Here is a 15,170-nt window from a genome sequence, read left to right as displayed (position 1 = left end):
CTATTCAGGACATCAGGAGAGCTATACATCTACTCATTCTCCATAATTCCAAGTTATATAAGATTCCCTGTGGGAGGTGATGTTCTAGGAACAGAAAATGTTACAAAACCAGAAAAGCCCGAAGTTTAATTACTCACTTGCAACTAGTGGTTCTGGCTCTGATTGTCTGAAGTAGAAAGTAACTTTTTCCAAGTCAAACAATGCAACCAGTGTATCTTCTAGCATAGCTTGCTCATCAGCCTAAAAAAGGCAAAAGAAAAACTGGAAAGGTCATTTCAGCCAGATGTTTTCCCTACCAGAAATAATATAAAAAAACAGGTCATAAAATTAACTACAGAATGTTACACAGCATTTCAATTATGCAGTGTAGAATCCATTTAACTCCTAGATAAGGTAAATATATTTGTTTCTATTGACACTTTCCCTTTTATTACTAGTTCAAGATTATTAAAATTAATTTTATCATTTCATACAGTAAATTAATATGTMATTTATAGCTGCCATTAATTTTCATGGTATTTAATCAAACAATTCTACCATTCTGTAAGACACCAGACTTTAACACCTTGTGTTGTCACCAGGTCTAGCTTGCAAAGCAACAGAAGGGAAATGTGAAAACKATATTCTTTTTAGCAATTTTCTGTTAAAAATTCCATCACTATAGGATTTTACCTATGAACAACATGTAAGAGTTTATTGTGTTGACTCTAAGCACCAATAATGARCCATTCACCTACAAAACTCTGGACACAAATCAAGGCACACAGATGTACCAATATTCTGATTTACACTTATGGCTCACTCTGTGTACCCCTGAGATAAACAGATAGTTAAAGAGATCCARGATTTCTCAAGACACTTAACTGAATCTTTAAAAAGGAAAACAGTAATCTACAATTATGGTTATCTTKAGTTAAATATGCATAGGCATTTTAGCTGAAATCAATAATCACTTAAAGTAATTCTATTCCTTATATAGCCCCCCCCAGTACTTTGGATTAGCAAGAGCCAAAAGGAAATCCAAAGCATGCATTTCTCCCCCTCTAAGAACTGAAACAGTAGGATGGCAAAGAATAATAAATAGCTGCCCATAAATTGWTAATAAATTATAGTTTACAGAATGCTAGAAGACAAAAAAAAAAATCCCATGATTTTCCCTGTTCTATACAGGGAAATAGCATCCTCCCTTGTACTTATGAAAAAGGAAATCTGCTAGAAATATCTTATGTCCTGGTTCRATTTATGAAGTCTATGGACAGAGTGATTTTGTCAGCAGAATAGTCTGAATACCATAGAGCAGCGTGGGAAACGCTTGCACAACTGCTTATTCTTTACTGAACTCTGGCCATAATGAGTGTAATTTCCTTCAAATACCCTTGTTTAAAATAACATGGATCATTTGTAAGCCAAATAGTACTGAGAAGGTATTGAAAAAGCTGCCTTTAAATACATTTGCCTTGGTTAAGGACTGTTAGACAGAAAAGACTGAACTTTACTTTCAACTGGACAACGCATACTGCTGATATCTGATTATGTGAAAATAGCTAAGTAGCACACATTTTCATTACAAAGGAAATCACAAAAATTTTGAACGAAAAAATGTAATTATTCAGTGTTGTAAAGACAACAGCTGCTTGGCGATAACATGACTACAAAGCACATGAGAAAACATTAGACAGGCACCAATGGAATTTACTCTTGAACTCACAAGTGTTGCACCATCAGGACATGTTGTTGCTGCACGTTGTCAAAAAGCATCCAAGACTCAAGACACGAGTCCAAGCTTCCCAGACAGTGCCTTCTTCACATGCTCCTCATGTGGATGAAGAGTTCCCCTGTTTCTCGGAGGCCCTAATTTTATCTGTTTGTAAGCTGCACACACTGCCCTGACACACCCATGGCAAGCCATGTGGGTACCTCAACTACCTGTGACAAAGTTGGTCACACTGGCTTAAGTCAGTGCTCTCCAACAACAGCACAGACTAATACTTCATGATGTGATTTACAAACACCCTTATTTTTATTGATTCCTTCTGCTGCTAAAGTTTCTTATGTCAACTTGCCAGCAACTTGCTGCTGAGACAGACAGGAGAGGAAGGAACACCTTTGATACTAAGAATATTGTCTGTTATTTACATGGAGTTTTATTTTTAGTGAGCAGCTCCAGAGATAGAGAAGACTGTCATGGAGCAGGCTATGCAGACTGTTTCACAGCTCTTCTGGTTAGCAGGAACCAGTCTAGTGTRAGAAGCATCTTAAATAGCTAAAGAAGCACTTTGGATAACTGAGGATTAACRGACTACAAAGCCATGTCCCATTTTTAATTGTTTCTCAAGACATGGCTCTTTGCCAAGCCTCATGAAGAAACAGTTGATTTCCAATTACTCTGACAGGCTACACGGATTTTCCATATGACAGGAACAAAACAGACCAGCACATTTACTCCTTCAACTACTACAGAGCTGTAGTTTTTCAGGGGGAAAGGTGGTACAATTAAYTAAACCAGGTATTTTACTTATCTTGTATTATCGCTTATTGCAAAATGAAGTTCTGTTTGTCACCTAACAYTACATTCAATCTCAGGGAGCAGCAGGCGGGTGTCAAGGCTAAACTCACTATCTGCTATCTCAAAGCAAACAGAACGCTGTCTTCATGGAAAACATATTTCCCATATCATAACCAAACATTTCCCAAATCTGTAGTTATCTGAATTGCACCTTTTCCAAAKAGCAGCTAACTAAATACCAAGCTAAGCACAAAGGGCACAGAAAATCAGATTTACATCTAAGACTGTTAAACAAAGGGGCTCCAACCAAGCATGAGGCATGGGGAGTCTTACCAGGTTTGGAGAGAGSAGGGACTGGAAGTGAAGGAGGAGACCTGCACTGGCTATTTGTTCCAACCATCTTCTGCTGGCCTCCAGGGTCTCCATTTCATATTCTTTGTTGTTGTCAAACATCTGATTTAAGGCCACCATGAGCTGCTCTGAAAACGCGCAGACTGTGGCCACGAGGCTCTGACAGAAGACCATGTCTCGCCTCAGCTGTATCTCGCTATCTGTGATGTGTAAAAKCCAAAAGAGGAAAAGCAAAATAAAGCAGGAGATTAGTTAACAGCAAAGGAACGAGGCTGGAGTTTTTTTCTTTGCCTAAAAAACACGGMAATTTAATGTCAAGCAAATTACAAGTTTACAGCCTAATGTTATCCCTAGTTAACAGTACTCCATGACAAATCTGCCATTTTCCTCATTAAAATATTATGTTCTAATTCTAAAACTACACAAATGTATTTAAAATCTGGAATTTAAAGTATTTCTTCATAAAAAAATGTACATTTCTCTCACAGATTTTAATGTACCTGCCATAAATTCTCTGTACTTTTAATGTCACAGAACAATGGATGTGAGTCAGAYCTCTTTGCTGCAATCTGAGAGCAAGCTGGGCCCATAAACATTTCTCTTCCTCCAGAAAGCAAGGCCACTCAGAAGCTTTTAACATGACTGCATCATCTGRTCACCCCCACAGCTGCCAGCGGGGGAGGGCAGATGAAGATTGTCTGGAAAGCACAGTTTGCCTACCAGAACACAATCTATCCAAATAAAAATTATATTAATATGAMTCTATAAAGTAAGTACAGAGCATCATCACATATCCACGAAACAGCAGAGATTTATGGTGTCAAGAAAGTCCAGAATAGGTCTGTAGRCAGATGGCTATGGAACATTATCGGCTGATTTAAATTAGGGACTAGCTAACCTACCAATTTATTCTGAATGGCACAGGTATTAGATTAGCTAAAGGTCAAAAGAATTAGGAAGGGAAACATTCTCCATAAAGAACAAAACTGTGACAATAAATATTCAGCACTTCCTCYGTCTCCTCTTTTCTGAAGGTCTTCAAGTAATTTTATCATTATAAGCTGTTAGGCAAACATCAATCACAGTGGTACAGGTAGACTTAATCTTTCTCAGAGCRAGAGAAGCAGATCAGGTGATACAGAGGTCTTTCCAAAGCCTAAAATATTTGTCTTTGCTATTAGATTCCTCTGTCCCTAAGAAGCTTAGGTATTTTCCAACTTTTCTATGGAGCTGACAAGAATTCTGATGACTGGATAAGTCAGCAGAAATTATCTGGTACTCACAAAGGGACTACCAAATTTAAAAATGTGCTTTTTTGGACTTCAAGTATTTCTCAAAGTAACCTCATTCTGTCTATTYCCCTTCTGAGATCTCCAGTCATTTTCTCAGTTGATAACAGTGAACAGTCTTTTGCTACAATTTCTGTTCTATTTGCCAGTTTCTCAGAACCTTGGGAATATTTTCCATAAATGGTCAAATCACTACTGTTTATGCGCTGTGACTCAATTTTTTATTATTATTATTTAAATCAGTCTCTCTGTCTCTCTCAAAYTGTGCAAATCCAGTACAGAGAGAATTTTCATCTTTAAAAACCACACACAKCCCCAGCTTCAAAAATCCCACTGGCTTCTCCATGGTCAAAAACTTTCCAATGTTCCAGCAATGCTCAGGATTTGACCCCAGCACACATTGTCTCTTACTTTGCTGAATTTTATTTCTTTCTCTCTAAACAGCAGCTGACTTCCTCTGTATTGCCTGCTTCTGAAGCAGCCCTCTTGTGTCTCAAACACATTGCTAAATCTCATCTAATGCTACTTGAACATCAGATACTGCATACAAGAGCACTTTGGAGTCCTTCTCCGAAAATATTTTTATACAAAATAAACTAGAGAATTTACCAACTTATAAAACAACATAAATAGGGAAGAATTGCTTTTAAAAAAAATCAASTCTAGGACATCTTCTCAGCTCACTTCTTATTTTAGGATAACTGAGGAATTCCTAAAAGTTTTTCCAATATTTTGAGGAAATCTGACAACAAAGAAATGTTCTATTTCCCTTTATAAAATTGTTCTTGTGTGTCATAACAAAAATAATGAAATAATGCACTAATGTAGTGCTGCAAGTTCATTCAAATAATGAACTTTTACAGTTAAATTGGACTGCCTACTTGAACACATAGGCACCTAGAAACTGAAGGGGAATTTGTGTCATAGACATTATTTTTTAAATATTGATTCACTGAGATTTATTTTGCAGACACACTTCCCTATTTTGTGTATTTTAAGCTGTATGCTGTTGGGCATGATAGCAGAATTAATACACAGAATAATCAGAGCCATTCCAGAAAGGAGGAACTTGAATATTCTCTAAAAAGAGATAAAAGGAATGGTATGGGTTAAAATAAAAATATAAATCTGGAAACAGATGGGAATAAAAAAAAATAAAAAAAAAACAGCAAATAAGAAAACATCCAAAGAAGAAAGACGGCCAAGATACTGTGCAAAAGCTGAGTGTTTAGTACTTACTTTATCTGCCAAGATCTAGAGTAAATGACCAGATAAGGTATTTTGCATTAAAAATAAATAAATAAATTTAAAAAAAAAAAAGAATGTGTGGTGTTTGTTAAAATCTGGAATTGTGTTCTTCAGGAATCCTCACTGTAAACAGTGGGATGAAGTTGCTGATTATCAGGTTTAATCATATCTGAGATTCTTCCCCTTAATGTAAACACAATATTTCTGCTCAAAAGCAAAACTGATCTCAAACCATCCACATTCACTTCCCTCCCTCCCAAAACAAGCAAAATTACCTGTATACTCTAGGAGTGCCAAGAGTATTCGAGCCTTCACCTCTTAAAGAAAAAGGAGAAAATACTTTAAGGTCATGGTTAAAAATGTTTTCATCAACACAATAATGCATTTGCAGTTTGGCATTTTATACCAGCTTAACTCCAACTTTTCTAGGCAATCCTGATTCCTACCTACAATGCAATGAGTCCCAACTTCACTGCATTGTACATATGACTTATTAGTTATATTAAAAACTGATAGTAATCAAAAGCACAATCACTGAGAAAAATGTGTGAAAAGGCAGCTCCCATCTCAGAGTACATGTGCACCAGCTGGCCAGACCAAGTCCATGTATGAAGAATTCCAGTCTAAAAACTTTTAAAACAAGACCAGGTTTCACTGATTCCCACATTACCCTMATTCTTTCTTCTCCCTTTCTGGTAGTCTTTTGTTTTTACCCAAAAATCTCAAGCTATCCTAATTTTAATGTTTACCAAATCATTCAGGAAAAATACAACAGCATTTTCACTTTACTCGTGGCCTTCAGGTTTTTATTTTGCTTCAAAAAATTCCTTTCACTTAATCTGTGAAGTAAAAAAGTACAAATATAAAAGCAAAAGTCTTAATTTACACTGGCAAAAACRTGGGTTTATATCTCTTTACACTCCCTCCCCCTCCCCTGCTCCCCCCACCTTCATGTTTTTCTTGGAGGGGGCTGCTTTTCAAAAGCTCCAGACAAGCTGAAGGAGGTGCACTTTATGTACTAGAGAACAAATTTAAATGTGTTAACCAATGCTGCAAGAAACAGGCAGGTTAAAAAGCTGCCACAACCTTAGAGTGCCAGACTTTCAGCATATCCATCGTCCTMCAGGTACCACTTGGATGAACACAAGACTACTTCACGCGATTTCACATCTTTCCAAACCTTCTTTCACACACCCAAGTTTCTCTGTAGTCCTGTCCAAAGCCCTGCTCAGTGCCCAAGYAGAGCTGACATTGGCTACATGGACAATGAGATAATTTGGTAATGTGTTACTGCCACAGTATCTCAAATACAAGCACCCAAACATTTTCAATTACTAGTTATTCCTAAAAATTTCTGATGCTAGTTCGTTGCCTCAATCTTCTGTCTTTTGAAAAAAACACAACAACTTACAGAGATGAATACCTTGGCATCTTGGAGCCTGAACATAACTTATTATCCGAAAATACAGTAGGGACATACAGCTTTTATCTGAATAATTTAGATACATCGAGGCTATTACTTGCAGCTTGTTTTACATAAGATTTGTTGCATCTCTGAATTCAAAAGAATTTGAGSTATCTATAAATAAAGATTTCCTGCTTATGGGAAAAACACAGGACACTGCAAATCTCTTTTATCACTGCTATAAGTCTTCTGTGCTTCAAAATATACCCACAGGCAAAAGAGTATTTTTAGGTTATTTGTTTACTTACCTGGAGCTAGAAGTGAACCTTGGACGTCAATCATTTGTTTTAAACGAATACCAAATGTTATGGAAGTTCTCACTCCTTGCTATATGTTGTATGGAAAGGARTAACTCCCTAGCAATTTCTCTTCAGATTCTGATTTGTAATGCGAGTTTCTTTTATTTTTAAACATTCTTTTGTACTTTATTTTTAAAAAGCCATTTTATTTTGCTATTCTGATCTTTGCCAGGAAAGACTAGATTTTAGTTTTATTTTGTTGTTCACATCTGAAAATATTTCAAGAAGACTGAGRTTTTTGATTTCATGTTTTATGATTTAAATGGCCTTTTTTTTATACCTCTAATGACTGAAAGACTCCTTCACASCTCACTTCTAATTTAAATTAAAATAGACATGAACTTTCTCAATCACATCATATTTCCTATTTAAACTTAAAATGATTGTGCTAGAAAAACAAYTGCACTTCCTCCTGTAGTTACATGACTAGCTGACTAGAAATCTGGCTTGCTCCRGAATATCTCTTCTTTTGATCAAAAATCTTATCTATCTTTTCTTGGGGAAAAAGCAACTACAGAAATGTCTTATTCTCTTGATTTTGTTTGCACCCTTCTGTTCTTGCACCCTGTCTTTCCATCCATCTTGTTCATTTTCCTGGTTCCCACTCCAGTCTTTGCCTCCTCTGCTTTCTGATTCTCTTGTTACATATCTCACACAGACTCAAATCATGTACCTACCWTTTTCTTCCTCCATTCAGTGACTGTTCAATTCCTGCCCTGACTACTGCCCTCTCCACCAAAATCAAGCACTTCATCTTCAAAGATCTGCCTGTGCCAAAAACTTATTKGCTTTATTGGTTTAACAATTTCTTAGGCCCAGACAGTCCAAGAAATAACTTCATTCATTTCTTTAGCTACTTAGCTGCAGAAAAATCCTCCTAGAACAAGTATCCTACTTCAGAAAACTCTTCATTTCTAGCAACCAGATCAGCCTTCTAGGGTTGCCTTTTGTCTTTTACTGTAACCATTACAATCTTTTCTTTCTCTAATGATATAGTCGGGTAAATGAAATGGGACAAAGCAATCTCCAGCTATATTTTCATTTTACTRTTAAGGAAGATTTGGTAGTGGTTGTTTCTGGTTTTCCTTTTCTGTTTTTATTTTTTGTTGTTTTTTTTTGTTAGTTTTTTTAAACTGTGCAAACCTTCATGAACTTTTTAAAATGGTTCTCCCAATTCTAACACTAATAAACAAAAACTGACAGACCAGAGCAATGATCCTCAAGGCATTCCAAATTTTTCAATTTCTTCATATTTATTAAACAAAGTAAATAAAAGGAATCTTAGTGTCTAGGACTTAAAACATTTCMTCTTTGTGAGGCTCCCATGTCTCCTGCTTTAATGCACTAATCAATCTAATCTAATAGACTCTGCAATGCAACACAAAAATGAATTAAAAATTACAATACCCTGTGATATTTCCATAAAAAGTAAAATTATTCAGTTTTCAATAAGGAGATGCATTTACTGCATTCATCCTTACTTTAGCATTGAGCAATAATGGTTMAGTATGTTTATAACAACTGGAGGTTTTAATTACATTTGTTTTTCCCCCCACAGTGAGTGAAGTCTCCTTTGACTATTTCCTCTTAGAAGAGAAAAAATACATCTGTTTTCCTCAACTACTGAAATATTGCCTTTTACTTAAAAACAAACAGGAAGATTCTTCTAAAATCCCAATTTCAACTTGCTCTCATAAGTCCAACTAAATAGTCATATTAGGYGACATGTTTTGGAGTTTTTTCTAAATCAGGCAAGTAAGAGGGGAAATGGAGAGATGACTCTCTGTACCATGTTTTCAGCCACAAATAGCTATGGGCAGTACTAGTGGGTCTCCTAGGTATCCAGACCAGCTGTGAACACAATGTATGATGGCAAGACAGGAAGGAAGAAACCAAGAAATTAAGACAAAAAGAGAAAATTTAGCTGTTAAAAACATAATTAACACTTCTTTGTGCTCATTTGACTTCAGTTAAATCCAACCTCTGCTTGGATCTCAATACTGAGCTGACAATAGCAAAAAATAATTTTTGTATTACAGAGAGGCAGCAAAAGTTATTTGGGCCTTGATGAACTCTCCCACAAAATTGGGAATAATCTCAGCTCAGTATTGAGGGTAWATGACCAACATTAAAATGGGTTAGGGCTACTACTTCTATTAATGGGCAAGCAAGTTATGTAAAAATGGTCTGGGATAAGCTTAGCCTCAGAAACTGGGTAAGAAAGGACTGTTTAAGACACACTTCCATTCCTCCTCAGCTTTGAAAGAAACCCAGATTAATACTTGAAAATTATTTGGCTTAGGTTCTCAAGAAGAACCTGTAGAARAAGAAGGATTCAAACTATTTATTAATTGGTGGAAGGGAGGCAGCAGAGGAGGAGTGATAGCATCAGCTGAGATGGATTAACTGAAAACCATGGCTTTGTAGCAGAAGGAGGGATAATGACTCCAGACAAGAACAGAAAAGACCAAAGTACAGGACAAAAGCTGCAGTCTTGATCCTTCCAGTTAAGACCATAGAAAAAAATAGCTTAATTTTGAGAAAAGCCTCATTTAGGTGTTCCATGAAGCTCTGTGACAAATCAGTCAAGCCCACTGGACTTCAGYAGCAACTGAAATAACCTACCACATACAACATATGGTTCCTTTGTTTTCATTTGTCAAAAGACTATTTTCTCTTCAGAGGGCTATTTTTTCTTCAGCCTCTAAAGCCAACAGGGCAAGTACAAGGCAGCTGAGATAAACTCTRCTAACTGTGTTATTAAGAGGACAAAAAAGTCCTTCAGACCACACTGTGTTCCACAAATCTTTCCTAGAAGCAGCATAAGGCAGTTGTATCTCTCCCCTTCCCTTGGCTCTGCATCATTAATGTTGTGCTTATTTATGATCATGTRGTTCTCACTAACCTTCAACAAATTTTCTGATATTCTGGGCAAGACTCCGGACACTGCTGGGGAGGTTCCAAGGGTCCTGCTTGATGTGGAGTCGCAGCCTCTTTGGACAGTTGAGCTTTGGTTCCATTTCCTGTTGAAACTCTAAGAAAGGACAAAAATAGTATTTTTCTGCTTAAGCCTCCTGAGCAAGCCACAGTAAGACACTGCCTTTTCCTAAATGTTTTCATTGCTCAAGGAATTGTCAATTTATTTAACTCTAGTTAAAGTTACAGTGACAGGTCTAACATCTAAATTCCCTACTTAAGTCTRGGAAGAAAGCAAGCAGCATTCCCAGACATGATTCTTTTTGAAAAAGGTACAAAACACAGAAGATGCATGGTAAGTGAAACTTACAGAGGCAAAATTGTTTCAATCAGAAAAGTAAATATAAATGTAAATTTAAATTTCATTTATAATTGCTCATTGCTAGTCTATCTTTCAAATAACCAAAGTGCTCCCTGTACAGCTCAATAAGATGATGCAGATCAAGAATAAAATATATGATGTGTCTATATTTTGTGTCTACCTATACCACATTATACCACATTTTGTTGTGTGAACCTGCTCTAGGTTCATCTGCATTATCTTAGTCCCAAAATAGGAAACAACCAAAAAAAAAGAAAAAAAAAGTAAAAAAAAAAAAAAGTTATGTTTTCTTTCAAGCAAATTCATTTAGTAGGTAGTACTTCAAGCTTTTTAACGTCTCTTAATTGGGATAAAAACCACCCTCTGGCCACCTAAAATCAGTGTTCTTTGCTAGAAGAAATATATAGGATCAATATAACTTACTATTGATATTAATAAAACATTCCGTTTCCCATTAAACTTTTTCCTTTTTTTAAACTCAGCTCACTGAAAGAAGCAATTTCTATTTTTTATCACTTACAACTACCACCAGATGCCTATTTATACACTTAGACTTTAGCAATCATACAAGTGGTAGTAGAGAGTCTGAATTTACATACAGGATATTTCTTTTTAAGCAATCAGTAATACTTAACGTAAGTATATACTTGGCATAAATATTGCTTTGACTATGAAGTAACACTCAGAAATTATTTATAAATTATCTTCAAACGTAATATAACTGCAAAAATAGTAAAAATCTGGCATTAGTAACCAATAGATCAGGAATGGCTTCAGAAGCAGAGACAAAAATGTATTTAAAACTCCTGCAATATACATAAACTGCTTCTTGTTTCAAAAACCTCAGCAATATTGCAGTCAGTTCAGTGTCTGCAATTTAGCTGACTTTGAAATTCTTTCATACATTATGCAATAAAATGTAAGAAGCCAGTTTTCAGCTAAGAGCTAAGATCTATTTAACATGAGCTTCAACAACCAATTACTGCAGAATATACCAAGATTAAACAAAATCAGCTCTTTAACACCAGCTCAAAGAGTGGACAGCCATTTCCATGGCCCTTCAAGATTCATTTTCACAGCTAGAATKAAATGTTACCTTGGAGGCCTCGACCTGGTGTAAAGTATTTTGTCTGCTCAAAGGCTCTCATCACAGCTGGYCCTTTCAAAAGATTGACGATCGAATCCACCTGTTGGGATCAAGGTTCTGTGAGAAAGGTGCTTTTTACAGCAACAAATAGAAACTCTTTCTGCAAGAAATGTAGACTAAAGACAAGTGATTTTGGATTCTTACCTAGTGGCTCTAACTCAAGTAATAAACTAGAGAATGTTAGACTAAATTTAAGGGGCTGTCTAATTTGCAGTTTTGGACTATTTACAGAAAACTAAGGGAAAATGAGTAAATACATACCATCCCAGTAAACAGTGGAAAGCAAAATTAAAAAGAAAAAAGAGTATTTTCTAAAGACAGCTCAAACACAGACATCAGTCTCAAAGCCAAGMAAAATAATCCCATACTTGACCAAAAAGATGCTCCAAGCAGCTATGGAGCTTGTCCTGTTTATCATGGGAGATTCGAACACTTATGGGAAGCTCATCACCTGAAAAATATTTTAAAAGAGGAAACTGTTTAGAAGCTTCAGCATGTTTTCCCAAACCTTTGCAGCTTAGATAATCTGCTTTGTACACAGACTGATGTCCGGGACTGTAGTAACTGTTCTCCCTACATATTTTGCATTTATTTATCACTTGATAATACAGAAATAGCTTTTAAAGAAAGAATCACATTCAAAACCCAACTGGTCATGGTTCTGGAAGACCTGCTCCAGGTGAGCCTGCTTGAGGAGGGGACCAGACCAAATCATCCCAAAAGGCCCCTCTCAAACCTCAACCACTCTGTGACYAGAACACAACTCTTCTATTGTGGAGAACATACTGAACTCCAGATGAAATGGCTAAGTGTGGTGAACCCGATGTAGCAGACCACAAAGTCACTGAAATGCATTCAGCATGAAGCTTTTATAAGGATTCTACAGATAATTCTCAGTCCTAATGTTCTTACTAAATGGTTCTGAGATTTTGGTAATTCAGCAAAAATACAGCATCTAAATCCTGTATTTGATATGAAGCTTTTAGTAGCAYATACAGCAGCATTTCCTAAGGAAGTGCAAAAGGAGAAGGATTTTCTTAGGTCACTGACTTGTCACTTGCTCTCTCAGACAATACATGATACACCCCAAACTCTTCCAAAAATGTTGAAAAATTAAGCATAAAACTRGTTTCCCTCCTTGATGTTGAAGTGRCAGACAAGAAATAGCAACTTGATACATTATTCAAATTTATTCAAGGTTAATATAGACTCATTTTTCTTATGTCAGTGAAACACTAACAGCACTTTTCTTTCCTTGATTTTTTTAGCTCATTTAGATGTCCTTACAACCATTACACCCCTTCACAGGATTTTAACTGCAAAAGAGCACAGTGCCCAAGAGCCCTGATCTGGTGTTASCCAGGCTAACTTTGGAACYAGRTGAAAATTAAGTCACCACAGAGTCYGAGTTTTTCTGAGCASCARTATTTATCATCTAAAGCACTGTGTCTGTGCTTGGCTAGCAAAGAMATATTCTTTTAGGTACCTCAGCTGGTAATTCAGCTTGATGCTGCAAAAGAGTGTATCAGCCCATTTTTATCTTAAKTAGAAGATACAGATCCTGGGTCTTCCCTTTATTAATAATTCACTATGTGCTTCATCCCTTACTTTATATTTGCTTAGCTTTGTAAGTATGTATCATTTGTGGAAATTAAATTCTGTCTTTTTCATATTACTCTGCATGATTCACGAGGTAGCTCAGATACCTCACACAATGTCTTAATACTTCCCTGTTCCAACAGAAAMTATCTCTCCTGGTACAACGAGCAATAAAAATCTGCCTTCTCTATGGCCAAGCTTCACTGATGGGTCATATTCAACTAGTATGCTCCGTTTTTTCTTTCCCTAAATCATTCCCAAATGATAAAATCGCAGCTTAGAGCAAAGATGTTTTATTATTATTCCCTGAGTAAATGACCTCCTTCTCYATGCAGTTAAATTCCATCCCATTCCTATTAGCAGCTGCATTTACTTAAATCCAATTTGCCATGGCATAAACAAGAATGTGCTTCTACGTGGTCTCACATTCCTTCCTACAAACACACACRGCCATATCCTGCTCTTGAGGTGCTGATACAGGCAAGGAGAGCATTCCACACTCACCTAAAATGCTCCTTACTCTGTGCAAAGATGCACTGTCAGGACATGAAAGACATGAAAAGCAGTGACTCCAGAAGCTCTAATACACTGCATTTACAGAGATAATGGAATGTTGGCTCTTTTTAACAGAAAGGTTCTTAAGTGCAGCACTAGCTAGGCCGAAGCAAAATGTGCACTTCAATTACKAAGGAGGATGCAATTTTTAAAATAAAAACAATAAAACTGCCAAGCAAATGGAAATAATAAAATTGAATAAAAGGAACAGATGACAGATTCATAGATAACTTTTCTAAACATACCTGAATCCATTTCATCACTGTGAAAATAAGAACTGCACTGACTGCTACAAATGCTGGTGAAAGAGGCAATGGAGTTCCTATTGCTGTTGCAGTCACTTGAAAATAAAGCACAAAACAAGGAAAATAGTTACGTCCTTTAACAAAGGCTGTGTAAAAAAGTTACGGAAATTCTTTCCCCTTTCCCCTTCTAAATTTATTGAGATAGTCTGTGTAATTGTTTCTAYGCAATAAAAATCCCTGTGCTTAAGCTCATTTAATTTGAAGACCTGGTAGGGCTCAGCAGACCAGATTCCCARAATAGATGCTTCAATTATCTCCCTTCTCCTTACCTGTGAACAAGTACTTGCAGAATAATAATACAGACTTTCAATGCAAAACAACAAACTTTTCTTACATCAGTGGCAGTTTTTGCATCTGTAGCCTCAAATGTTTTAGTTACTCCACGTTTTGTCCTGGTCCACAGCTAATGTAAACACTGAGACATTACAACTTGCATAACAGAGTCAAAATTTGATCCATTTGAGTAGCACCAAAACTCAAATCACAAATTTCAATCTGGCTGCTCCTTGCCAGCCAAAACAGTTCATGATGCCATGTCTTCCAGCTGTTCATTTTTTAGAGCTGTATAGACATTTACATCTGTGGCTTCAGTCAAAACTTCATTGCATACAAAATGTCATCCACATTGGCCTAGATAAGGAGATWTTGGGATTTAAATTTGTGGGTTTTTCTGCTCTTTTCTCTCAAAACCAATTTATTCTGCACAGAAAATACATGAAAATATACCTACTCCTGCAGCAAAATCAGAGTAAAATATAGAATTTTGTATTAAAAATCCTATGAAGACATATTTGAAATAATTGCCTTCAGAGTTCCTTATCCATTTAGGTTCAATGCAGGAAATGCTTAAGTAATTATCCAGCAGAGGGAGTCTTAAAAACCCAAGTGCATGTAAGATAATGCGAAAGTGTACCTAAGGGAAGTTTATACATAATGATACGGGTTTTGTTTTATKATTTGGGTGTACCCATTCACAAAGATTAACACATCCACATTAAAATAATGCTGCTGTTATACATGTGCTCCCTAGTTGTTTTCTTTATTTGTGCAGATGCAGAAGTGACTTCGCACTAATTTAGGCGTTCTGATTTACATTTCAGGGCTAATG

General features: G+C 36.3%; 1 protein-coding gene across 1 annotated transcript in view; it reads right to left on the bottom strand.

Moving 5' to 3' along the window:
* The window catches only part of PREX2 (phosphatidylinositol-3,4,5-trisphosphate dependent Rac exchange factor 2), a 161,527-nt gene that overhangs the window by 42,460 nt on the left and 103,897 nt on the right, over positions 1–15,170 (bottom strand). The window contains exons 27-33 of the mRNA XM_057363910.1: positions 14,003–14,097; positions 11,972–12,054; positions 11,553–11,643; positions 10,064–10,192; positions 5,670–5,711; positions 2,840–3,057; positions 138–240 (exon numbers count right to left, since the gene is read on the bottom strand). Of these exons, the coding sequence (XP_057219893.1) occupies positions 138–240; positions 2,840–3,057; positions 5,670–5,711; positions 10,064–10,192; positions 11,553–11,643; positions 11,972–12,054; positions 14,003–14,097 (761 nt within the window). The remainder of the gene's footprint in view (positions 1–137; positions 241–2,839; positions 3,058–5,669; positions 5,712–10,063; positions 10,193–11,552; positions 11,644–11,971; positions 12,055–14,002; positions 14,098–15,170) is intronic.

Source organism: Malurus melanocephalus, unplaced genomic scaffold, assembly GCF_030028575.1.
Source record: "Malurus melanocephalus ecotype Western Australia unplaced genomic scaffold, MMel_1.1 scaffold_32, whole genome shotgun sequence".
Classification (NCBI taxonomy): domain Eukaryota; kingdom Metazoa; phylum Chordata; class Aves; order Passeriformes; family Maluridae; genus Malurus; species Malurus melanocephalus.
The sequence above is the reverse complement of the archived record's forward strand: the minus strand, read 5'-3'. Positions and strand labels throughout refer to the sequence as shown.